Source organism: Heliangelus exortis, chromosome Z (genome assembly GCF_036169615.1).
Source record: "Heliangelus exortis chromosome Z, bHelExo1.hap1, whole genome shotgun sequence".
NCBI lineage: Eukaryota > Metazoa > Chordata > Aves > Apodiformes > Trochilidae > Heliangelus > Heliangelus exortis.
Genome location: NC_092454.1, coordinates 57,527,785 through 57,554,445, shown reverse-complemented (window position 1 = coordinate 57,554,445; position 26,661 = coordinate 57,527,785). Strand labels below are relative to the sequence as shown.

Sequence of the window (26,661 nt, the reverse complement as noted above, 5' to 3'; positions counted from 1 at the left end):
AGTCCTACTACATTATGGAATAGTGTAGAAAACTTTTTTTTTCTTTCCTGAGCATAACTTAATCTCCTTTGATTTGAGAAATATGTGTTAGTAGCTGAGCTTGTCTTGGGTCCTCTGAAGAAAGTCCCCTGGCTGTTTATAGGCTAAGATATAATTTCCCCATTGCAGAAGGACTTAGCTGATGGTTTCAGATAATTCACTGTCTGAGCTTGAGCTGCTGTGGCTTTTTCCTTTCTTTCCTTGGGGTTTGGTTTTATTTCATTGCAGAAATGAAAACAGACTGAGGCAGTGCTTAGAGCCAGGTAGGGGGAATAAGTGCATTGAGCCCAGGACATGATATGAGATCAGCTGCTATGTTGCAGAAAGCTGGTTCTGTATCTTAAGGATCTTGATAGTTCAGCAACAGAGAAATGATCCCATTCTTGGAACTAAAGCACGTCGCTTGGCCCAGCTGAAAAGCTGTCTGCTGTCTCAGTTACAGGCTGCCTAACCTGATTTCAATGGCATGGACACTCCCAAAGGTACATTTGCAGTGCCCTCATCATACAAGAAACTATTAGGGAGAAGTGGAAAGGACAGCTCATCACTTTAATGGGAGAAAGGGCTGAGATTAGACAAAGATCTCATTAAGTTTTCTTTGCCATCTTCCCTGTGATAAGGTTTACTGCTGTAAGCACAGGCATTTGACTTTGGCTATGTAAGACAGTACGTTTAAACTTATAGTTACAGTATCCTATAAAACAGCAATCTACAGTTTACTCTAAATTTAGAACTGAGAAGCTCATGCTACAAAATAGGGAAGCAGGGTAGGGGAAATAAAAACCAGTCTGTACTACTCTTCGTAGCTGGAAGAATGTAGCTGGGGAATTCAGATTTTTACCTCTTTCCTGGTTAACAAAAAAAGCAATGAAGAGGAGAACAAGCTCCTTCAGGAAGATGGTTTTCTGTGGTTTCTTAGTTGACTGTTGGTGTTTTTCAAGTATTGATCCTGCTTCTCAGTCAGTGGACTATTCCATACTTCATAACTTCTTGATTGTAATTGCTCTTTACTGCGGGCTTGGGAGGAATTCTCACCACAGAATATAGTAAACCTGAACCTCTAGTCTTTGGCTTTCATTTGAATTTTTGGAGTGGTCAGGGTGGAAGCTGGAATAACAGGTATGTCTGAGAGCTAGAAATCTGCTGTTTGAAGGCAATGAATATAGATGTGTGCTGTTGTGCACAGAAGAAGCTCTTTAACATTGGGATTAATAACTCCAGAATGTTTTTGGTGGCAGCCTGAGAGAAAAGGCCATTTTAGGAAGCAAGTTCAAAAGTACCTTTTCTTTTGTGCAAAATTTCTGTTTATTTAAGGAGCTGCCTGGATTTATTCCACAGGCAAAACGTCTTGGAATTTTTGACTGTTCTAAAGCCCAGTATGACTGTTAACTTAGGAAGCAAAAACACTGATTCAGTTTTCACCGGAGGGTTTTCAAGTGTCCTATGTGTCCATTAAAGATTCAGCTCATCTGTAGAATCTACTTACCCTTAACTAGTAGTATGGTTGATATGCATCTGATTTCCACAGAATGTGACATGGTTATTTGCTAGTCTTATTTTAGTCCACTTTTTCCTTCAAGGGGACAAAATTAATTGATTTTTCATGAAGAATCATTTAAGATGAAACGGAGTAGTTTTGCTACAGCAGCCACACTAGAAGCTTTTGCTGGCACCTCCATAACATCTCTCCATAGGTTTTATTTTCAGAGCTGTAGATGTGTACAAGCAACTCGTTCCTGTTTAATGAGTTTCTTCTACTAATGTGTTTCTACATACCAACTCAGCAGTCCACCAAGGCCTAACTGACCCAGGTCTTCAACCTCCCTTAAGCCCTAAGTCTCTGATGGAATCAAATGGAGAGCTTCAATAGCACTCGGCTTGTGTACCCAGCATGGATTTTCCATTTAATTGAGTGGGGTATGTGCAACAAATGCCAAAATTAAAGTTTCTTGCCAAGACAGGGACATGAGTCCTCCTGTGATGTGGGTTGTTGACAAGAACTATAAAAATTTTTGGATTTGCATTTACATTTTCATTTGGTTCATAACAATGTATCCACTGTTACCTACACAGTAGGGTGCTTCTCAACATCTCATCAGGAAAGCTGATTTTCAAGTTCTGAGGGTGGCAAACAACTGATTCAATGGCAAGAAAAAAAACATTTACTAACTGCTGTGGACAAACAGAAAAAAAATTAAAGTTTGAATGGAAATAATACTATTTACTATTTCTGCAGATGAAAGCTATCTACAGAAGCTCCATGTGTTAGATATGAAGAATTCCTCAGTATCATTTTCTGACACATGAATGTGTATACCTAATCAAAATAAGCCATTTTCTCTAACCACTCTCACTAAGAGGGTAATTAGTAGGGTGAGTTAGGTAATGCAGTTGGTTTGTATGAGATGAACACGTGTGATCAGCTCAGGGCTGAAACAGCTTTCTGATCTCTCTGCACTGGCAGCCAGAGGGTGGCTGCCAAAAGAGAGGAAATGGGAACGATGACCTGGCTGTCAGCAAGGCCTTTTTGATCACCATAGAAAATTTCTGCCTTCAAAAGCCAGGGGATTTCTGCAGCATTTAGGCTGGGGTGAGGGCAGTACCATCTTTTGCAGATCATGTTTTTGTACCACAGTTTTTTTTGTGCCACAGTTTTTTAGCATGGATTCAGTATCGAGTTGTTGGTTGTGGCAAGAAACATCTGTTGCCACCTTCTGTCACGTTTGTAGAGAAATATTTGTTCACGGTGAACAGGCCTCTACAAATCTTCATGAGCAAAGATTTGCAGAAAGCAAATAAAGTACTTGAAAATGAGCCTTATGATCCAAGCAGATCTTTTAGCAATATTAAAAAATACAAAGTAAAAGCAAGTCAGTAAATTATTTTATTATTCCTGGAAAAAAAAGCTGAAAATTGTTCACCATTTACAGCAGACAGTAGAAAACATGTTCAATGGGATTAAAGCTCCTACAGTATCTACAACAGATGCAATCCCAAGTTTTTAAAAGAGACAAGACCAAAACCCCATTATCAAACCCGTTACTCAAAAGAATTACTTCATAATATTTAGTGCAAAGTGTGAAATTTCACTCTTTACAGAAAATCTGAGCTGCCCTAGGCTATAAAGTGTAACATAAAAAAACCCATAATCATACTCCGAATTACAAGGTGCTGCTTTGGTAAATTTCTACTGGTTTAGAAAGGAAATAGTAAAAGAGTAAATAATGCATTGGTAAAAGATATAATGGTAGATGTATGTTAGTTCACACTGCTCATTAAAAGACAAAATAGATTAATAGCTTTAACCACTGAAAACCCTGTCTGGCAGAATTTAGAATCTGGATATTTTTCTATTAATCTCCCACTATGGCTGCCTACCAAATTCAGTTTGATACCTGCTATTGATTTGTGGCTTGACACCTACTTTATTTGAATTTCCAGCTAACATCACCCTGCTTTGGTGATAGTGGTAGTGTTTTACCCTCATACCTTTTTTTCAGAGTGATGCAAATATGTTCTGATAGCTGTATGGCATTTGGAACAAATTACTACAGACTGCTAAGAGAAACCATCAAATGCCTTTCACTACTGAGTGGTTCTTTGTATTTTATATCTTTTTAGTACACAGGGGTTTCACTTTAAAAACATAAAATTTATAAGTGATGTACTTTTACTCCAGTCCACTTTTTGTTTTGTTTTTCACAAAAAAAAAAAAAAAAAAAAAAAAAAAAAAAAAAAAAAAAAAAAAAAAATCTGCTAGTGAAACTCCAATTTTATTTATTGCTTTGGAGTGTGATCTCTTTGCTGATTCTAATTCCAGTCTATGCACCAGAATGAGGAAGCTATAAAAGTTCCTGGCTTGTTCACAAGGCCTGTTTGTTAGCTGCCTAAAGAACAAACTATGCTGTAAAAGTACCTCAGGGTCTGATCTTACTCATGGCATATAACCACTAGCTTCCAGGAAAATTCAATTGTAAAGTCTGTTCTTTGAATGGCCCATCATAAAATAAAAAAGGAGATCACAGAAGACTGTGTCACCTGAGAGCGTAGGGCTGAAATGGTCTGTTAAGATCATGTAAGAGGCCAGACACAGCACCAAAAGTGAACCATGTTCTCCTAGAACTCATCTATTGTCATGCAAGCAGAATTATGCTGGTTTAGATAGATACAGTTATCTAAGGGATTACTGCAATAAATTTGGTGGTGTAAGGATGACAACATTAATTCCTGTAAGCATTTCCAGTCTGAGCTAGATGTTTCCAAAAGCATACACATTTGACTAAGCTGGGTATTTGTGCTGTTTATTTGCATGGATTCCCCTACCTGGACAAAATGCATCCTTTATTTATTGGACAATACAGAAGTTGTATAGCCCCCTTGGTAAACACATGGGAGTGAATAAGAGTATGAAACACTCATCACACGCTGTCTACATGCTGCCTCAGTGCATTGTACCTTTAGAGGAAGGTATAGCATGAGTCTCAGTCATGTTGCAGGGTTGGCTTCCATAGGAGCCAGCACTGATGTTCTGTAGACTCCCCTCTGCCTTCTGCCAGGTAGGAGCCCAGTCCCTCAGTGCTGAGGCTCACAGAGGGTTATGAGCTCTATCTGACACTTCTCACAGGGCAAGGGAACTGATTTAAGTTTAGCCCTCCTGGGAAGCTGCTTCCTCTGCTCTGCAGCATAGGACAGACAAAAAAATTGCTGTCAGTGATGGTTGACTCTGTGACACACAGACATCTGCCATGGGCCTCTCTGTGCTGGGAAATTTGCTCTTGTGTTGGGCTGCATTCAAATGAGTTAGGCAAAGTTATTAAAATTAGTTGTTTGAGTGTTTTAGTGCCAGATTAACACACATCCAGTGCAAGGGATTGCTTCTGCACACATTCAACATATTTCCCATACTTAAACCCCATGATTTTTTGCAGGCTATCTGCCCTGTTACTGCCTTACCTGCTTGCAGAACAACCTTTTGTGGTTTCCAGTGCAATACACGTAACTTGCCTACAGCCACCACACCAGTCAGTCTGTGGGCTAAGTAAAACCAGTCTGTATTAAATAGGAGTGTCCCTTCTACTGACCCTGTACACAGGCCTAGTTTAGGTTCGGCATAGAAAAATCTCATTACTTGTGGTGTGGTATGGGCAGATAGCCAAGAAAATTGTATTGTAGGATAGTGCTCCCTCTAGTGTAAAATCCGAAAAATTGCAACTACAATATTTAATTCAATGCAATCTCTCCGTTCCAACCAGGAACACTTCCAGGGAGGGGACAGCCACAACTTCCCTGAACATCCTGTTCCAGTGCCTCACCACCCTCATGGGAAAGAATTTCTTTCTAATTGCCAACCCAAATCTACCTGCTTCCAGTTTCAAGCCATTCCCCCTCATTCTGTCATGATATACCCCTATAAGAAGTCCCTCTTGTTGCATTCCCTGCCCTGGAAGGCTTCTAAAAGATCTCTCCAGAGCCTCCTCTTGTCCAGGCTGAGCAATCCCAGCTCTCATGGCTTGCCTTCATAAGAGAGGTGTTCCAGCCCTTAGATCATCTTTGTGGCCCCCTTCTGGACTCACTCCAGCAGCTCTACACGCTTCTTATGTTTGGGGCTCCAGAACTGATCACAATACTCCAGGTGAGATCACACCAGAGCAGAGTGGAGGGGGAGAATCACCTCCCTTGACCTGTTGGCCATGCTGCTTTTGATGCAGACCAGGGCATGGCTGTCTGGGCTGCAAGTGCCTATTGCCAGGGCATGTTGAGCTTCTTGTCAACCATCACCCCTCAAAGTCACAACCAATACATCTCCATTCCTAATACTTAGACAGGAGGCAATGATACAGACATCTTGAGGTCAGAATTGGGTTTGGGTCAGAGGGGGCCTTAAAGATCATATACTTCCAATCTCCCTGCCATGGGCAGGGACACCTCTCACTACTCCAGGTTGCTCAAAGCCCCATCCAACCTGTCCCTGAACACTTCCAGGAAAGGGGTGTCCACAACTTCCCTGTGTAACCCATTCCAGTGTCTTACCACCCACAGAGGAAAGAATTTCTTCCTAATGTCTAACCTAAATCTATGCTCTCAGTTTGAGCCATCTTATACCTACATACTTTTGTAAAAAGTCCCTCTGCACCTTTACTGTTCCCTTCAAGTTCTGGAAGGCCACTATAAGGCCTTCCCAGAGCCTTCTCTTCTCCAAGTTGAACAACCCCAATTTTCTCTCATATGAAGGTGCTTCAGCCCTCTGATCATATTTGTGGTGCTTCTCTGGACTCATTCCAACAGCTTCATGTGATTCTTGTGTCAGGGACCCCAGAACTGAACCCAGTACTCCAGGTGGGATTTCATCAAAGCAGAGTAGAGGGAAAGAAGCAAAACCTAATTTCTGCTAGTTTGGAAGTCTCCAAATAGCTATCACTCAGGTAACTATCACCTCTCTTTAGCATAGACAGTAAAGGACCAACACCCAGGGAGATAATCTACAGTAATTTTTAAGACTTTTTTTCTCGTAGGTCCAGAAATAAACCAAAATTTACACACTGGATGAGAAAGCTTGATCTTAATTAACATTCAACTGTACAGAGGGAGTATGTTTGGATTTCCCAACAAAAAAAGCTAGTCAGCCCCTCTGAATTCTGAGCACACCTTATACCATCCTTAGTTCCCTAAGAACCTTGTAGACTTAAGACTGACAATGCAGAGAAACAGGGAGTTTACAGCTCCCAGAGGCTTAGGTTTATGGTGTTCTCAGTCAGCTGTCATACTGAGCAAGAGGAAAAAGCCCCATGAGGTCCCTGTCCATAGTTCTGGTAAATCTAATCATCATCTGAATTAGGAGGGTGATACTGGAAAATGATAACTAGATCTACTGCTGAGATTCAAAGCAGTGGCCCTGTGAAACTGCAACACAATTCTATTCTGAATGTCAGTCTCACACTACACCATACCTGCACTGACATAATTAACAGACATATTCATTCCTGCTTAACTTTCCAGCTGATTGCACAAAATACAATCACTCTGCTCCTCCTTCCTCCTCATGCTGTTCACCAGCTTCACTTTGGGGGTCACTGCCATGGACAGCAGTTCCTCAAGAGCTGTTCCAGCATGAGTCCTCTCCGTGGGGTGCAGTCCTTCAGGAACAGACTATCCAGCATGGGTTTCCCATGGAGTCACAGCTCCTGACAGAAGCCTGATCCACTGCAAGCCTTTGTGGGCTGCACAGCCTGCCTCACTAGGGCTGCAGGGACACATCCTGCCTCCCCAGGGATTCAGGGACACATCCTGCCTCCCCAGGGATGCAGGGACACAACCAACCTGCCTCACCAGGGATGCAGGGACACATCCTGCCTCCCCAGGGATGCAAGGACACAACCAACCTGCCTCACCAGGGATGCAGGGACACGTCCTGCTGCACCAGGAGATCCAGGGACACATCCTGCCTCACCAGGGGATGCACGGACACATCCTGCCTCACCAGGGGGTGAAGGGACACAACCAACCTGCCTCATCAGGGGCTGCAGAGACACATCCTACCTCACCAGGGGATGCAAGGGAAATGCTGCCCTGGCACATGGAGTTTTTTCACTGGCCTCGTTGTCTTCAGGTGCTGTGTCTCTCACACATTTCTTACTCTTGTCTCCCACAGCTGCCACGTGACCTTTTTTATACCTCCTTAAGTTTAAGTTCTCGCAGAGACAGCTGCACCTCGGGTTCAGCTGTTGACGTGAATTGAGGTGCCTAGCACAAGGCAGCCCCCACCTCTCCTTACAGGGGCTCCTGCAGCCCCCCTGCCAGCTCTGGGACGTTAACACGGAGTGCAGAATATGGGGGAGGCAGAATCTGGGAGTTAATCTTGACAGTGGATTTCATATTTATTGATCTAAAGAACTCCCACAACCAGTGAAGCAACAGCTGAGGGCAGTGATTTGGATTGGGAAACAGTAAATAACGCAAAAAATTACACAACACAAAGAATAATATTTTTAAAAAGTAAGCAAAGATTATATTCAAAGGGAGGCATGATGTCTACATTCAGCCAGCCTGATCTTGCAGTCACCCTCCACAGCCGTGGGTAGACTCAGCAGACACCCGTGAAGAAGATCCTGCCCCTGAGCCGGGCAGACGACCTCCCTTTTCAACAGCCCCTGTGTTACACAAGCATCCCGCCTGCCTGTGAAGGTACGGAAATACAGCGATGGGCGGGGATGGAGCCTGCAAACAGCTCCCTCCCCCGGGCCCAACCTCCTGCCCCCCTCCTCCCGCTTCCACTCGGCTCCGGTGCCAGCGCTGCAGTGCGGCTGCGCTCCTCGGGGGTCCCGGTGCGTGCGCAGCGCCGGCCCCGCCCCGCCCTTGCCCGGCCCCGCCCTTGCCTGTCCCTGCCTGTCCCTGCCTGGCCAGCGGGGGCCGGTCTCGCGGTCTACGCACTCTGGCGCAGGGTCGGGAAGCGCGATGGCGGCGGGGCTGAGGTTTGACGGGCGGGTGGTGCTGGTGACCGGCGCCGGGGGAGGTGAGCGGCGCCGTTGCGCTCCGGGGTGCGGTATGGCGGGGGTTGCGTCCCCCGCAGGAGGTGGCTGGGTCCGTGGCGGGGCTTCCCGCGGGAGGACGGGGGAGCTGGACATCCCCTCGCCGCCGCTGCCCGCGGTCCTGACAGGTGCCCCCGTGCACTCCGGTGGCGGCCGGGGACGTCTGCCAGGGGTCACTGCTTAGAAATGGGTGTTCTTTTCCCGCAGAAGAGAGAGGTGCGGCCGCGGGCAGGAGGCGCGGCGCGCAGGCAGCCTCCACGGGGGAGGCCGGGCCCGGCAGCGGCCCTGTCAGGTGCCGGCCCGCGGCCGTCAGGACTGCCGCGGCAGTGCCAAGGCTGTGCAGGGGTCACCTCCGTGTTACTCGCAGTGCTTTGGGGCTACTATAGATTGGCCCCAGCCCCAGGGGTGCTGAAGATGAGCACGTCGGTGCCGCCTCCCTATGCCCACTTTCTGTTTGTTAAGCGCACGGGAGGAGTGAGGCTACTTCGCACCAGTCCGTGATGGGTATCCTGCTCCATGCGCGGTTTTGGTATCCGCATTCCTTGCAGTTTTGCCTTGGACTTAGAAATTGAGGCTGGTAACAAGCACGGTCTGGCACAAGTGTTGTGACATGTGCCAGCGCTGCTGCAGAAACAGCTTCCTAACGGCATGAGCTTCCCCTGGCCACCTCCTGGTGGGCAGCTCCAAGGCACAGGGAGGAGGGCGGTGGAAAGGTGGAGGGTGAGGTCTCGTTCAGCAGCAGGGATGGCCAGTGCTGTGGGTGGGCTGCGGGCTTGGTCTCTCCAGGGGTGGTGGTTCTGCAGTGGAATGCTTGCTTTTGCCAGGAAACGTGTTTTGTATTTTTTTGTTGTAGAGTAGAGCTGGTTGGGTTTGGGGTTTCAGTTATTTTTTCCTTTTTTTTTTTTGCTTGTTTGATTGTTTTTTGTCTTGTTTTGCTGTTGTGTTGTGGGTTTTTTTTGTGGCTGTTTGTTAGTTTGGTTTTTTCCTTCCTCTGAAGCTTTGACTTTTCCCTACTCTGGTACTTCCAGCAAAGATACGAGCTGTGAGTGTAGGCAAGAGGCAAAGTTTGCAGTTGTTATGAGCTGCTACAGGAGCTTGTTCTGCCATACTCTAGAAAGATTCTAGGCCCTACAGTGAAGCTTTGCAATTTTTTTTCTGAAACAGGTTGTCCAGGGAAGCTTTGGCAATCCCCTCCCTGGAAGTGTTCAAGGCCAGGCTGGATGGGGCTTATTGCAACCTGATCTAGAGGGAGATGTCATGCCAGGGGCCTTAATGTCCCTTCTGTCAGATCAGTCCAGGGCCTCCATGATACTGGGCCTTTAGATTATGTGATATCTTATGGAGAAGGGAACCTGTGAGATTTTTTGGAAGGCACTGAACAGTCTATTCATGTCAACTGAAGGTTACAAAGCTGAGAATAATTGAGGGCAGATCTTTGCACACGCTTTTCAGCTTTTACCACACCTATGTTTGTGTGGTTCTCTCTGTGCAACAAGTCTTGGGTAATAGCAAAACAGAGACACTGGTAATGGCAAAGCTTATGGAAGACACTGCATGGAACAAAAATTGCTTGTCATAAGTATGGGTGCAGTGTCCCGTGTACTTCTAGTATTATGCATCTTGAAAATGGTCTGAAAACTGTCCTTGGCCATTTTTTTTTTTTTTTTTGGTAAATAGCTTTTTGGTAAAGTAGTTGATTGAATTTCAGTCAACATAAAGGGAAGGCCTGTTAACTTTGGTTTATTTCTTGTCTTGCTTTTATCAGTTTGCAACACAGTAGCTAGACTGTACTTCTAATAGCATTGTTTGTCAACATTGACTCTCTGAATTGGATGCTGGGGAACAAACCACAGCTGGGAACCTGTCCTAAAAATCTGCATTGCTAATTTATTTTAAAGTGACACCTGTTTTCATGTCTAAAAATACAGTAGGTTCTTTTCCTTTGGGGCAAATCCCTTGTGAAGCCTTGTTCCTGCCTGTCATGCAGCATTGTCATTGTTTATGCAATTCAATCTAACTTTTTTTAAATGTTTATTTATTTATTTATTTTAGGATTAGTATTCATTCTTAAGCATTCAGTCCCTGCTTGCTAATTGACAATAATGACACATACAGCATTTTCTGTGTTTTGTGTACTTCTCAGCTGTGTGGCTTTTCAGAACAAAAGGACAGTTTTCTTGAACTTGGGTTACATCAGACAGTGGACATATATGCACCTCACATAGGTTCATAGGATTAGCAGTCTAAACAGTACTGATTTTTTTTTTGTTTGGTTGTCTGTTTTTTTGTTTTGTGTTTTGTTGTGAGAGTTAGCTTTGAATGTTTTGGTGAGAGGACAGAGGTACTGTTGCACTCTGAGAAACTTTTTTTCTGGCTGTCCCAACTTGGGATCAATCAGATCTCAGTTGGAATTCTTTTGGAATGGGAAAAAGGATCATTGTAATTGATTTCTATAACTTTTGACTGGTACAGTGGTTAATATCTCTAAATCATTTATTGTAACAAATAACAATTGTATAGCACACCTAGAGTTTAAGCCTAAGTAAGGTTACAGTAGTCTTACTTTCGTATGTGAGGCAAAAATGCATCCTGTTGATGTATGGATCTGAGTAACTGTGTTATTAAGTGATTTTTCTGTATCCAAATAACTGGAGGTCTTTGTCATTACACCTTCAGCCACAGTTAAATTTTCTTCATTTTTTTTCTTCAAATATTAAAGACTAACCTTAAGGGAAGTATCTTATTCACTTAGAATGTAATTAATTAACCTGAAACATCCCTCCTTCTTCAAGTTACATCAAAACAGTAAACTTTCTGCCTTGCAAGTCTATTTTTCTATCACAAGCACAAACTTAGAAGTAGACAGCTTGCCCTGATGGTTCTGCTGAGTGTAGTGAGAAAGCGTAAGCATGGGGATTTTTTGTTTCCCCTTTTTTTTTTTTTTTTTTTTCTTCTCGACTGCAAATTTTGGCTACAATTTATCTGTTTGTTTACATTTTTTTTGGGAATTTACCTGAATTTTTTTAACTCCCAGAGCAAACTGTTTTTCTTTAAGCCTGCAAGGTGGTGTTTATGTTGCTTTGGTGTATTTTTCTTCATGAAGTTCATTTTTGTGTGGATTTTCTGTGAATTGTGATCCACGAGACAAATTGACTCCTTTTTCTTCCTTTTGTTTTAAAAACTAGGTTTGGGCAGAGCATATGCTCTGGCTTTTGCTGAAAGAGGAGCTTCAGTAGTTGGTAAGTTTTATGTTAACTAACTTCATCTAGACAATAACCTTTGCCTTTTCACATAGCTCAAATTCAACAGTCCGTGCCCTTTTATACAGTAACCTTTGTTATGTAATGGTTTTCTGTCTTATCTGTTGCTATTTAAATTTTGCTCTTAAGCAAAATTTCTTATGGAACGGGTTTGTCCAGGTTTGTCCAAGGGCTTATCTTTGCTGGAAAGGTAATTTGAATCAGATCATTTTGTGGACTTGATTTTCATCCATGCAGACTGATCTTTACTGTGAATTGTGGCCAGAGAGGTGAGTATGGTTTAGAAAATTTTGAGGTGAGTGAAAATGTGAATGTTACCTTCTCCTAGGGGGTACACCCTATCACTAGCTTCCAGAGAACACAGTGTGCTGAAAGTGCACTGTTTCTTTCTGCAGCACATCACACAGAAGAGCTATATGGTTTCAATGACAGTGCTGAATAGGTATTAGTAAGGCATTTCTATTGTTTTGTAATCATTCGGTTGAACCTTCTAAATGGAACATTGTGCTGTATGAAATGGTTTATTACAAGCTACTTCTGAAGTTTAAGTTATATTCCTGGGCACTTGGCCATTGGCATTGCCAGTTGACTACCTGTGAATATATTTGTACAGATATTGTTGATGAGTTCAACATTAAATGTTTAAACTAATTATGGACAAGATTTGGTCACAGATTTTTAGTATTTTTGTAATAAAAATCCCAATCTGCATTTATAAAATTTCATAAAAATTGTTTATTTCACATAATTAATTAAATACAAGACATTTTTTTCTGGTAGATGCCAGCCTTGCTACCTTATTTTCTAGGAACATGAATACTTGCCCTCAAGTCCTCATTTAACAAAAATTAGGTCATTAAATCTGCCCAAATGTTCAAATGTATTGACTCTGTGTAGCTAGTGGTGTTCTGACTTTCCAGAATGATCTGAAAAAAGATGTGTTGCATGATCACAACTAATGCTGCTTCATCTCATGGCCTAATTACACAGTAGCTAAATTAGTATGTTAAGAGTTGATTGCCTTTAAGGGAAAATTCTTGTTTCCCTTTGGAAACTGGATTGCACTTCACTTCTTACAGTAGATTGCGACTGCTCTACAGACTTATTTTATCTCTTGTTCTCATGATTCTGGCTTCAAGGAGTTGAGAAATTACATGTGCAAATATTCTATATATTATTTTTTTTTTTAACTGAAGCAAGTATGAAATTCATGTCATGTCTCTTTTAAAACAAGTTCTTTTTTTTAAGTTATGGAGATGAAGTTACTTTGTAAGAACAGGGATCAAATACTCTGGAGGAACACCAGTGGGTGTTTTTTCTGGGAGCATAGGAGTTTTTTCTGTCCAGCTTTACATCTCTCCTTGTGTAAACCATTCTATTGAGGTAGCTGTTGTCAGCATGGTTAAAATGACCTGACCAGTGTGACCCACATAGAATTTTCCCTTTGTATTATGTTCATAGCCTATGTTTCTTCCCTTTTCAGTCCACCTGAGAGGTCTTCTATGATGCTGTTTTAGTTTAGACTGGAGCCATACTTTTGAATCACCTCTCCTCTTTTTTCTCTACTTTTATATTTGTTTGCATTGTGGGATGTTACTGAAGTGCATGAGTGGAACTCCTTTGAAAACCAAACTGGAAGATGTAATTTATCAGTGTATGTAAATTGTTCTAAATGAGTGTTTGGCTTGTGGCACCAGACTACAGCAAGAAATTAGCTTGTTTATATTTTAGGAAGCATGTACTTTTGATGTTACGTCCTCAGCACCAACTCTTTCACTTCACAGATGTGCTTCTGCTGCCTTTCACTACTTGCCAGCAATGTACTCATGGCCTTAGAGATTTGGACTACAGCAGTGCTCTGTCACAACTGCTTTTCTCCTGGATTTTTGGGTTGTTTGGTGGTGCTTTTGTTTTTTTGTTTGTTTTGGTTTGGTTTTTAATTGCTCTAACATATTTGTAGAGTTATTTTACAATTTTCAAAGCCTGGAATAGCTCTGTTTTTTCTTGCCTGCACTCAGTTTGCTGCCTCTGGAGTTTTTCCCAATTTGTACCACAAAATTGTCCTCTCTTCTTTTCCCAGGACAGATTAGAAATGCTTGTGCTGTTCCTGACTCACCTTCCTTCAACGTCATGCTAAAGACCTTCAGTGTTGCAGACCGAGGAGTCTACCTGTGTTGCCTATTCTAATGCTTCACTATGCTTCAAAATTTTCACTAATGCTTCACCTGAACTTTGCTAGCTGCATGTCAGAACTCTTGGCTATTGATCTATTTAGCTTGCAGATTTTGACTCCTTTCTTTTTTGCATTGGTCTGTTACTGGACTTGATTGTATCATCATGTTCTGTCTTAATCCTTCCTGCTTCAGACTGTTCTTGGTTTTGGTTGTGGTTTGGTTGGTTGCTTTTTTTTTTTCCCTACACTTCACATGACTCTCTTCTGGCCTATGGTATTTTCATTTAATCATATGGATTTTCTGCAGCGTTTCTACATTTCTTCTGAAGTGCTGCTTCTTGTGTCCTGCAAGCTACATCCTCTTTACATTGATAGCTTAAAAACCAAACCAAACCAAAACAAACAGGGGGCACCAGCAGGACTATCTTACATATTCCATTGATTTCACTAGGGCTACCTCTTTGAGGACTTAAAAACTTTAGAAGGCACAAACCTGGAGTTCACCATAGTGAAAGGCCATTTAGCAGAATACCAGTGTTTCATGTAAATCCACAATAATCACCTGCGGTTTTCTTAACATTTTATTTCATGCCCATTTAAACATACTTTTTTACCATTTTTAAAATTCCTTTCTCTCAATATTATGTGTGTATGGATTTTTTGAGGGGTGTTTTTGTTCTCCTGGTGAATTCTGGGAAAGCATGGGGCCATTAATGGTATATGCCATAGTACAAAGAGCAGCCTGGAAACAAAGCATCTCTTTGTGTGTGGTAGCCCTCTTATTCCACAGGATCATGATCTGAAGAAAATCCAGAGCAGGCTCTTTTCCCTTTGTTGAGGCTGCTTGTTCTGTTCTATGGTGAGATATACTAGTAATATTTTAGCTACTCTCTTAACAGGAACAAAATCTTTCCAGTCTTGTTTAGGGGTTATGCAGTAACTGTAGCAGTTTGACAAGAGAACAGAGCTAATCACCCAGGATCTGTATATAATCTTGATCTTAATCTCTGAACTATAATAACAAAAGAGATGTAGCCTGGGCAGGGCAAGAAAATGGTGTGCATATGGGTGAAAAAAAAAGAATGTGTTTCCCATGTTATTTAAAGAAAAATTTACTGTATGCTATACTGTATTAAAACCAAAAAAGGCATTAAGACCTATGTTCTTCTCTAATTACCTGAGAATCTTAGTAGGATTGAGATTATTAAGGTTTTATTAATAATCATTATAATTTCCCAGTTTAATAATGGAAATACCATGAAGTCTGAGTATTAATGATGAAAAATTTGTTTCTTTGTGATGCACAGTGAATGATCTTGGAGGTGATTTCAAAGGACATGGCAAGAGTTCCTCAGCTGCTGACAAAGTTGTCAATGAAATCAGAGCAAAAGGAGGGAAAGCGGTACCCAATTATGGTATGTTATTTTTTCAGACTAGTGTCATGCTTTACAGGGGTAGTAAACTTGTTGAATGAAAGGTTGACACTGCTTAATAAAGGACTAATGACAGCTTCCCAATATCATGTAAATTAAATAGGTGTAAGGTAAAGTGAAGGAGGGAGAGAGATGACAAAAGCAAGTGAATAAATTGCTTTTTAAAATAGCACTTGCCTTTCCTGTCATATGTTTTCTTAATATTGAAATAATAAGAAACCATCCACCTGCAGTTATCAGAGGCAAAATGAGAAGGGGAGATTCTTACAAGTTTTACTTGTTTTGCTTGCAATGGCAAACACTGCTATTAAGACTTTGGGGGTTTTGCTATAGGCCACAGGCTCAGTCTGAATTTATTTTCAGTTGCATACACTTTATTTTTCTTAGCTTCATGGAGTAAGTTGTTAATATCTGAAGGTACAGTGTATCCAGGATAATATTCATACTATTTTCTTATAGATTCAGTGGAAGATGGTGAAAAACTCGTGAAGACAGCACTTGATGCTTTCGGGAGGATAGGTACAGTAGCTTAATTTTCACTGTAACTTGCATGCATTACAAACAGTGCAATTGCCAAGTGTTTGTGTGACAGCAATTGTAGTGTCAACAGTAGTGTGACAACAGTAGAACTAACCAACCCTTGGTGCACTTATTCAGTGAAACCTAAATCAGAGGCTTTTCCTTTGAATTTTGAATTAACGATATTTCTGTCTTGGTACATTTTAGCAAAAGCTTAAAGGTCAGTATATGATTCTTGATTTCCTGACCTTCAGATTTTTGGTACTTCAAGATGGTTAAATATTTCTGTCTCAGAGCACAGAAGAGGGCATCAAGGTTTATAACCAGCTGCATGAAATTAGGATAATGTTCTAGCAAGTCAGGGATACTCTTTCATGTTTTGGGAGCTCTTTTGCCAATGTGAAGATTGAAATACTCTAACATAAACAAAAAAGTTTGAGATATTTTCTTAATAAGTAATGTGCCTCTTTACCATATGATTGCCACTGTTTAAATGTGAAGTTTATGTGATTTTAGCTTTGTATTAAATGGCTAAAAGTACACATAATCAAAGCCAACCAAATTCAGTATTTGACAAAAAATTGTAGTGATCCATGTTGCTTTAATGGCTGTCTTGCTCTGTGGTTCTTTCAGTTATCATTTAGGCTTACTGTAACAAAGATAATGGAATTCAAAGCAAGCTGCAAAACCGTGCAGAATGTCTGTATCCTGCAGGTATTGTGTTCCTAGGTAGTCAGCACTTCTCAGCTATACCTTGCTACTAAGTCTTCATTCCGCTGGCAGGCTGAGACTTGCCTGTACTGAAGTATTTTACCATTGTCTTAATTATTACTCACTGTTTGAGTTAAAGAGCTATAGGATAGTAGTATGATGTATATATGCAGTGTTCTTGTCTACATACATATTTTTAGAAGTGAGAAAAAATAAGAACAAGCTTGTATTTTTAAAGTGCATTCTCTTAGTTTATTTCCTTTTTTTTTTTTTTTTTTTTCTCCCAGATATTGTTATAAATAATGCTGGGTGAGTAAACTTTAAGGTTTTTTTTTCCTGTTACTTTTATGTAAACACCTGTTAATTTTTTTAATACATATTTTGTTTTTGTTTTGTTCTCCTAATGTGTCCTCCTAAATGTGATCCATTTTAGGATCTTAAGAGACCGTTCATTTGTTCGGATAAGTGATGAGGACTGGGGTGAGTTTATAAACTTCAAAATGCATGTTTTGTGTGAAAGATGTGAAGGGTGTTTCCCTTCTGTTGGTACAAGGAAGAAGAGAAGGCAGGCAAGGCTGTCAATGCTAGAGAATCATCTTGTGCCCTGAAAGCTTAGTGCTAAGCTGCATTGGTTCAGCTGCCTTGTGTTCAGCTTGCAAACCAGATCTGTGCTGTAGTGCGTGTTAGGTGTATGTAGGTACGCAGGGGAAGAAAGGATCTAGCTGCCACTTCCAGGTGCTGAGTGGAATACAAAAAAGAGCTATGTGAAGCACACAAAATAGTTATTGTGAGCAGAACACATTCCTAGTGCCAGCATGGACTGACTGAATACTAAACAGGCTTAAAAGACCCAGAGTTAACAACACAGCAAAGTAAGCTGATGTGCCAAGGGACAGAAAAAGAGAGGGAACCTTCAGTGAGATGGTAGACGGTGATAAGCCAGTTGAGCAGAGGTTTGCAAAGGTGGTCTAGCTTCTGTAGTCCCTGGCTGACTACTTAAGTGTAGGAATTTTGAGTATTTGTGAATTATGTACAGGACAACCCCATCCAAGAGGCAGAAGAGATGATCGGTGTATGTTTAGGCAAGCACTTCAAAATGGTTTATAAAAAAAGAAAAAAGAAAAATCACCACTTCTTATAACAGTTTGAGAATGTGAAGAGAGTGCAGTTTTTGTCATGAAGAAGAAATAAATGGGTTATTTCAAATTGGGAAAAAAATCCAGGAATTATTAACATGCCATTAATTTATTCCTAGATATAATTCATAGAATTCACTTGAGAGGATCATTCCTGGTCACCCGAGCTGCATGGAATCATATGAAAAATCAGAAATTTGGCAGGTAAAAATTTGTGGGTTTTGTATTTTTTTGTGTGTGTGCATGCTTTTTTTTTTTTTCCTTTGTTTTTTTGTTTTTGTATTTCTTTTCATTTTCGGTGGTGTATAAGAGACCCTGGTAATAAAGGAGTTCTGCATCCTTTTTTTTCACTGTCACTGGGATAAAAACAAAATCCTACTGGATGTGTAAACCCTTATCATTTCAGTTTTGCCCTCTTGTCTGCCTCCTGACTAAAAATGTGCAAAGGTTTTTTCCATGTAGATGCAGACAAGAGCTGTAGGATTATAGAAATGCAGTTTCTTTACATGAGGGGTGTTTAGAATTGCTTGATACTTGTATGTTACTGCAGATCTGAGGGACTCTTGTCCCACTCCTTATTGAAATGGCAGATTCTGCTTCTGGGTACTGTTTTGTTTGGTGGGTTTTGTTTTTTTTTTTCTTTGGTTGTTTTTTTTTGGGGGGGGGGGAAGAGTTGTTTTTTTTTTTTTGATATTTTTTGTCCCCTTGGACAAATTCCCGTGTCTTGGTTCTGGGAGTGGTTTTAGTTAATTTTGTTACTGTTATTTTATTATACTTTTATTACTCTTATTTTGTCAGTTACTGTTCATTGAAAGAGTACAGTTAATTCAGACCCTTCAGGTTTTTTAATTTGTTGTTTTTCCTTATCAAAATACTAACGTAATCACATAAATCTTAACAACATATATGAGCTTCTGTGTCATTCTGTATCCAAACTGACGTTCATTCTCATCCAGCAAACTAAGCTCTAAGGGTAAGGGTATGTGGTCAGGTAACACTGGTAGCTGAGTTTAGTTATTTGAGTGTGAATACTGTAAGAATGCATTTTCACATTTTACCATATAGATATTAAGGTGAAGTTATTTTCAATTTAAAAAATTCTTATGATCACTGAAGCCACTAGTAAAAGAGTAGACCTGTTTTAAGTACAGTTAGAACATGAAAAGAGAATACTTCATTGTCGCAGAATATCTATTCTAATTTTGCGGTGTAGTTCAAAAAGTTTCAGAACTTTGTTAGTTTTCTGCTACTATGAAAACACTTCAGGATTTGACAGATGTTTGCTATCAATCAAACATTAGAAAAGCATCTCTTAGTTGAACAACTATTTTTTTCCTGGTTTTGCACTTAGGTGGAATATGGAGAGTTTAATGACTAATTTCGAAAATGCTGTTGTGTATAATTAGAAAACTTGAAGAAAAAATTGAATTTTTGGGTTTTTTTCTCTTCTCTTCCTTAAGAATAATCATGACGTCTTCGGCTGCTGGAATTTATGGAAACTTTGGTCAGGCAAACTACAGTGCTGCAAAACTTGGCTTGTTGGGTCTTTCAAACACAATTGCAATTGAAGGCCGGAAGTATAACATCCACTGCAACACAATTGCTCCTACTGCTGGATCCAGGCTGACCCAGACTGTCATGCCACAAGGTGAATCATCTAAGGTGTTACATATATTGATATTTTTCAGTGAAGTCAAGCACACCTGACATCAGCTCTTATAAAATTCAAATGCTTTACATTTCATACACTAATTGTATGGACTTATTCATAGTGCTAATTCATTATTCCTACTGCCTTTTAGTCTCTGAACTATTTGTTCAAATACTAAAAGTATTTGTCTTTGTAAGGAATTCTTTTCTGCCACAAGGTAGAAGCAGCTTTTTTAAGTCACAAAAGCAAGTTCACATGGCAAAGCTCTTAATTTTAGGCTCTTCCAAGATCCTCCTACTCTAGTGGAAAAGCTTGTTTATTCCGTCAGAAGTGGAATCAAGTGTGTGCATAAGGTATCTGCACTTGTTAAAATATTGTCTAATTGCAAAATACTCTTTTTTGCATCACATATGTATTTCTTCATCCCATGATCATCAGGAGATGACTATGAAATGAGTTGCCTAATATGTTTATTGCTCAGTTACTAATCTTTGAATGCTTGAACAGGTTTTAACAGAGCACTGCATTGGGAAGTCACTATAAGGAATGTTGCAGGAGACAACTATGTATAAATTGTAAATTTAGGGTAAATTACTAATTACTAATAAATTACTAATTACTTTGGCAAATGACAAAAAGAAGGCAAAATTAAAAAAATGGAAAAAGGCGTCTGTGAAAGGAAATCACTCTCAAAGTCTTCTAGAATCAGCCCGTTTCATTTCTCTCCTGCCCTTCTATTTCCTAATGACAGACAGGCTTTAAACCAGGGGAATAGTATTTTTCAGGCTGACATACAAGATGTTGACAAGTAATGAATACAGTTATGTATGGCTTAAATGTATAATTTTGTTCGGCTAATAGAGTTCTGTGTAAAGTATCCTGTTTTAGGACTAAATAATCCAAGTGATCAGGAAATGTAGTATCTCCATAGGTTGTAGGTTCCTCTTAATTTTCGTTCTTGGTCATTGTAAGAGGAGTGAGATCCTATGGTCTCTGTATAAGACATCCCTGATCATTTGTTTTTTTCCCCTTTCCCTCCCTGTACAGTTTTTCAGATTCTGTTCAAAGGTTTGAACAGCAGAACTTTGAAAACATTTTCACGTGTCATATCAAATAATCCTTGTTATTTGCTCTGCAGTTTATCAGAAGGTGTTAAAGTTAAGAACAAGTTGCTAAAATTATACAGTATTTCTATTTTCTGATTCCCTTCTCCATTTTGCTCTAGATCTGGTTGATGCTTTCAAACCAGAGTATGTTGCTCCCTTAGTTCTTTGGCTTTGCCACGAGAGCTGTGCAGAGAATGGCAGTCTGTTTGAGGTAATCGATTATTTTTCCTTTTCCTTCCCCTCTTTCTCTCCTTTTATTCCTTCCTCTGATTTAGCCAATCCAGTCTTAAACTTTTTTGCTGAAACTGAATTATCACATGAGATATTACATACTCAGAACAGACAGAGTAAATGCTTACCCTGTTGTGTTATATTTGACATCATGCAGGAACAACCTTGTTGAATTCTGGTGTGTATTCAAAATATGACTGAATTGATTGTTACAGTTCTTAATGTACTCCTACAAATTTCAAAAGATAACAAATCAACTACTTCAAAAGTAGTTTTTGGTTTCTAAATCGTTTAAACACAATGTAACTCTCACATAGGATGAATTACTTAGTTATGGAATACAGTATAGCTGTTTGCATCAAACTGCTAGCTCAAAAATTGGATGGAAGCTGTTATCTTCATTTTGGAATTTTATCTTTTTCATGTTCCAGTGCTTAACTGTTAAGCATAACTAGCAGTAGTACAGTATTTTATATTGTGCTGAGCTTTTTTCTGAAGTATAGTTTAGCTTCCCTACATTACCAAAATGTTGCTTTGTAACATGGGAAGCTGATGAATTTCTTTTTTCTTGGCAGGTGGGAGCTGGGTGGATTGGAAAATGTAAGTACTTTGTGTTGCAGGATTGATTTAATTTTTTGAATTGACAACAAAATTGTGCAGATCATCTGAGCAATTAGCCTTTGCTCAAGATATTTTTGTTTGGGGAGAGAAGTTTAGCAAGAGTCATAGGGTTCTTAGGAGACTGTTTATTTTAAGTAGAAGTCACAGATTTCACTATATATGGGGAAACTGGTAAGGCATGTGCCGTGCTATGCTTTTGAGCTGACTAATAGTAAATGAAGATCTGCTGGAGTAACCTTAACTCTTGGATCCTGAGGGTATAATTGAGGTTAAAAAAGGTCTCCATTTTTGGTGCTAAGTATACATTGCTGGCTTTTCTTCAGTTTCTCATGGTATAAAATTAGAACATGCTGGTAAACAGGCTGTGTTTTATTTGTTTTCCACCTTTATTTACACTTCTATAAAAAATGCTAGTGACTAGCATTTACATGTCAAGACAATTAGCCTTCTTCCTAACTAGTAATTATGCTAGCTGAGTATTTCTCCAGTAAACAGAGTAATAAGCTTAACTAAAAACATAATTTACAGTCAAAACTGAGGTCTTGTGAGATGGAAAACTTAATTTAGTGTGTGAAATGTATTAACTTGTCTCATAAATATGTTGCATGTGATACTGACATTATATTCCTGAATTTATGTGAATATCACCAGCTGGTTGGAAGTAGGATGATCAATTCATGAAGTAGTTCCCCCTCTTTCCAAAACATCTTTTTTGCCCACTTGATGAAGATTTTGTATACTTCTAACTAAATATAGTTGCTCTTAGGGCACTGGGATAGCTTTTCTCAGGTAGTATATTAAACTTATTAAACAAATCATGGCAACAGTGTAAAACGTCTTTAGGTTTTTTTGTTTTTAAAACCTTGCAGAGTTTTCTTTTTAATACAGCCAATTTTTTAAACGCAGACGAAAATCTGTGGCTTCTTCTCTCTGGTCAAAAGTAAATATAATTTTTCATCATTTTAATGGCTACTGTTGAAGTCTTTAGAATGAGCTTTAGAATAAGGTACCAGCATTTCTTATTCATTTTCTATTGATATCTGAGAGCGAAACCAACATGATGGATTAAGGATTAGTTACAATCCGGATTATCAGTATTGTTTCAGAACCAATTTCACATTGGTGAAACCTCTTACTAGAGAAACCACTGAAATAACATTATTGAAGTACAGCTTCAGGGACTATTTGGACATGCTGGCTACTGGTATTAGCAGCTTTTCATAGATAACAAATGGCTTTCACATTTCCCCTCTAATTTTCCAAGGCTTTCAGAAGATTTTTAAGCACTAGCAGCTAAGATCATGTCAGACAGCATGTCTGTAGATACATACTAATTACAACTTTCCACTAGACAAAATACTAAAACGGGTGTAATGTTTTAGAAGAGCAATCAGTCTGTTGTGGCTGTAATGAAATTTAAAAGTGGTGATGTTCCTTTTCTAAATGTTAAAAGCAATGAGCCCTTTAGTCCAGCTTAAAGTTAGGCTGGTAAGTTAAATTGAAGTTCTTAAAACCTTTCCTTACTTGCACCGTCTTGAAAGTAGTGACCTAGATGAAAGTGGTATAAATAAATTAATAGTTTCTTGTCACTTAATAGTTAATTGTCACTTAGTTAATTGTCACAATAGTTAATTGTCACTTGAACTGACTGGCTCATGTTTCCCATTAGTGCGCTGGGAGCGATCCTTGGGTGCTATTGTAAGAGGAAAGAATCAGCCAATGACTCCTGAAGCAGTGAGAAATAATTGGGAGAAGGTCTGTGACTTTGATAATGCCAGCAAACCCAGAAGCATCCAAGGTAAAGGAGACTTTGATAAGGTAGATAGTTTGGGCAAGCAAAACTTAGAAGAGCATGCTTTATTTTCAGGCATTTGCTGCAACTTCAGGAACTCCACAGAACTGGTGAATTCTTTTGTAAATGTGTAACATTAGTATATTACTATTTCAGTTACTTCAGTCTTTTTAAAGAAACATTTGTGTTCTTACTTTTTGTGTTATGTAGAATTAAGAAAGTTTTACCTTTCTTAAGAGTGTCTAGGGAAGTGACATGACTGTCATTTCATGTATGACAGCCAGACTAAGGGTAGTATTTTATTTGAGTATTGTAATAGAGAGATTGAATTTTCAGTCCTGAAATCTTGTTTTTTGGTAGACATTTCCATTCCAAAAAGCTTTCTGTTTAAATCACTTGGTATTTGCCATTGTAGGAAATACAGGACGTAAGTGTTTAAGGGAGGAGAGATAGTGGCATAACCTTATTTCAGTTCTAGTTGGATTTGAAAGATAATTACACAGCAGAAGTTTAAGCTGTTGGTCCTGAATTCCATTAATGTATTTCATTAAAACCTTGGGGATATGTTTTTAGATGCTCAAACCAAACCCAGAATAGAACACACTTTGTTCTTTCTCTCGGATCTTGGTAGGGGAATGTAGCCAGCCATTCAGTAGTTCTATATCACCTTACTGTTTTCACTGATCTTTGACTTACAGCTGTCCCATTCTCAAATGTGTGTCAGTTTATTAATGTTCTCTGTCCTGCTATGGCATGAGATTTATAACAACATAATTCCACCTTTATAGCAACTGCTCTGTTTTCCAGCCAGTCACATGCACTATGTTATTTTTATGGGTTACTAGCAGAAAAATGTTGTAGATGGAAATTTCTTTTGAAAGTTGCTTCAGCATTACATACAATATACCATATCTGCATCTTATGATGTTGGGAGAAAAAACTGGACAAGATTTTGGACTTCTAAAGTAAACATGCTTGTAATACAACATAGTAGGTCAGAAAATCATGAATATTAGCATGAGTCTCCTATGCAGTGTGCATATCTTAGCTTCCATTTTGTTACAAACTTAACCAAAACATAGGATTGTCCTTTCAGTGACAACAAGTTGTAGATAATCCCAGGCTGGATGAAAACTCTTGCTTTGATTTATTGTATGTGCAAATCAGCAGAATGGTTCAGGAAAATTCTGAAGAAGTTGGCTGCACAGAATTTTTGGTTTTGTGTTAAAACCTTTTTCTACTACTGCAGTCTCCACTTTATTGTTTGAAGGTACTCATCTGTTAAATAAGGTAAAGTAATTAGAGTACTTTCATTAAAAATTAAAAGCTTCAATACCTAATGAAATACTACAACAGAGCTTTAACTTGCAGATATTTATTTATTTGATGCTGTGAAGAGCAATCACATACTAACCATTTTGTATAGTTATAAAAAAATACCAGTTAGATAAAGTATTTGTGGTAATATAACAAAACATCCCATAATTGGAGATGTGTTTCATCGTTTGGGCAAACTGATAAGAGAAGCTTGACTTTACTACTTCTAGATTACGAAAAATTTGAAGTGTCATATAGTGGTTGGTGCTTTGTTGTTTTTGTTGTTTGTTTTTTTTTAAAGTAGGGTTTTTTTACACATGTAGCATTCATAGATAACCAAATACTTGAATATTGGACTTTCTTTTTTACTTAGAATTCTCCTTTTGGCAAGCATAGGAAAAAGTATTTTCTTAAAGACAGGCAAATGAAATGTTGCATATCCAGTGTCTGAATGATCATGGATTTAGAGCTGTGTCTAGCAGAGCACTCATTTGCTGTTTGACCAGGGCACATTCATAGTTGTGTATTTTAGCGAAGGTCATTCTGCTGACCATGCTGAACTCTTTAAGACTAAATGGAATTGCTGTCCCTCATCTTTGTTTTAGTTGTGGTCTTTCAATGAATGAAAACATTGAATTATTTTTCTCAAAACCATCTTAAGTTATACTATCCATATTTTTCCTTTTTTTTGTATTTTTAAAAAAAATTTTTTACTATTTTAAGCATCTTTTTAATTTTGGAGGCTTAATGTGTTTCTCTTGGCACAACTTAAAAAATCCTTCTTGTGTACTAGCATATGATTTTATTAAGTTTGTGCAATTTTAATTGACAGGAAATAGCTGCTTGTCACTTGATTTGGCAATTGCTGTTAATTAGTAACTTATTGAAGCTTCACAGATATTATGATAATGTGCCTAGTAAAGAAATGCTTCCTTTTAGTTGCCCTATGTCTTTCTAGACAGGCCGCTGCTGATTGTTCTGTACAGTCTTGCCAGCCTTCTTTCTTTACCTCCAAAACTATCTGACATGGTTAATGTAGCTGACTATGCATGCCTTTTCACTTTGCTTTCAATTCAAGTGTCTTTGAAAGTTCCCTCTAATTATTCCTTAACCTTTATATGCTCAGTCCTTAACATACTTGGAGAAGTTCTCACAAATCTTCTGTACTCCTGCACAGTTTCAAGTATAATCCTGTTGTTAATTAGTAAAAGAAACAATTACATGTGTATTCACTACACTGTGTCTTTTTAACAACAGAAAAATCTGAGAACAAAGTTGGGGTTTTTTTAAAGAAGTTATGTGAGAGCTTAAGCCTTAGGACATTGGGAGAAGTTGAAGATGCAATTTTGTTGGGGTGCATTTTCCTGCATTCCCCTTCCCGTGAGAGAAAGTAGCAATTTACTTAACACAACATGAAAAATGTTACTGGCTCAGAGGCAGCAGTGAAACTGCAGCAACATAAGTGTTAGAGTTTTTCCTGACTTGTACGATGATGTTATTTTCTTACTAATGATTATACCGAAATAATAGTTTCAGCTCACTTTATACCACTTCAGAACAATCTAGAAATCTTTCAAGAAGATAAGCAGAGCATAATCAGAGCCTTAAGGTTAGGACACAGAATCAATTTACAGTGTACATAAGTGAGTCACTGTAACTGGCTCTTTGTATGCCCTCAGACAATAACAGTTGCAGAATAATGAGGCTTGGCTTAAGAATTACTAGAAATGAGTTGATAAGGCTCTGGTTTGCTGCTGGATCTAGAGAGCTGACGTATTTGTCACAGTAACATGATTCCATGATTTGACATAGTAAGAGCTCATAGGCTCGTGTGGCTGTGCATAAGTAGAAAGACCACATGAAATGCAATGCAGAACCTTCTGAATGTTTGATGCTTGTGAAGCAGGTCACAATTGCATGTTGCACTGCTTCTTTACATGTTGTATCCTTGTTTTGCCTCTCAGACAAAGCTAAATCCAGTTGCCCTTGTCTCCACCTGTTCTTGTGTCCTAGTGTGATTCTTCCTGATACTCAGAGGGAGAAATCAAACTGTGAGATAGGTGGAAGATAACCATATAGATCATGCAGATTGTATGGTGTTACACAGCATTCTGTAGTATATATGGCACAGGTTAGTATATTTAATT

General features: G+C 39.3%; 1 protein-coding gene across 1 annotated transcript in view; it reads left to right on the top strand.

The window, feature by feature from the left end:
• Positions 1–8,392: 8,392 nt before the first annotated feature.
• The window catches only part of HSD17B4 (hydroxysteroid 17-beta dehydrogenase 4), a 54,046-nt gene continuing 35,777 nt past the window's right edge, over positions 8,393–26,661 (top strand). Inside the window, exons 1-11 of the mRNA XM_071731743.1 lie at positions 8,393–8,548; positions 11,750–11,803; positions 15,305–15,412; positions 15,890–15,949; positions 16,948–16,969; positions 17,094–17,140; positions 17,916–18,000; positions 19,257–19,444; positions 20,673–20,764; positions 21,360–21,384; positions 23,075–23,203. Coding sequence (XP_071587844.1) covers positions 8,491–8,548; positions 11,750–11,803; positions 15,305–15,412; positions 15,890–15,949; positions 16,948–16,969; positions 17,094–17,140; positions 17,916–18,000; positions 19,257–19,444; positions 20,673–20,764; positions 21,360–21,384; positions 23,075–23,203 — 868 coding nt within the window. The 5' untranslated portion in view covers positions 8,393–8,490. The remainder of the gene's footprint in view (positions 8,549–11,749; positions 11,804–15,304; positions 15,413–15,889; positions 15,950–16,947; positions 16,970–17,093; positions 17,141–17,915; positions 18,001–19,256; positions 19,445–20,672; positions 20,765–21,359; positions 21,385–23,074; positions 23,204–26,661) is intronic.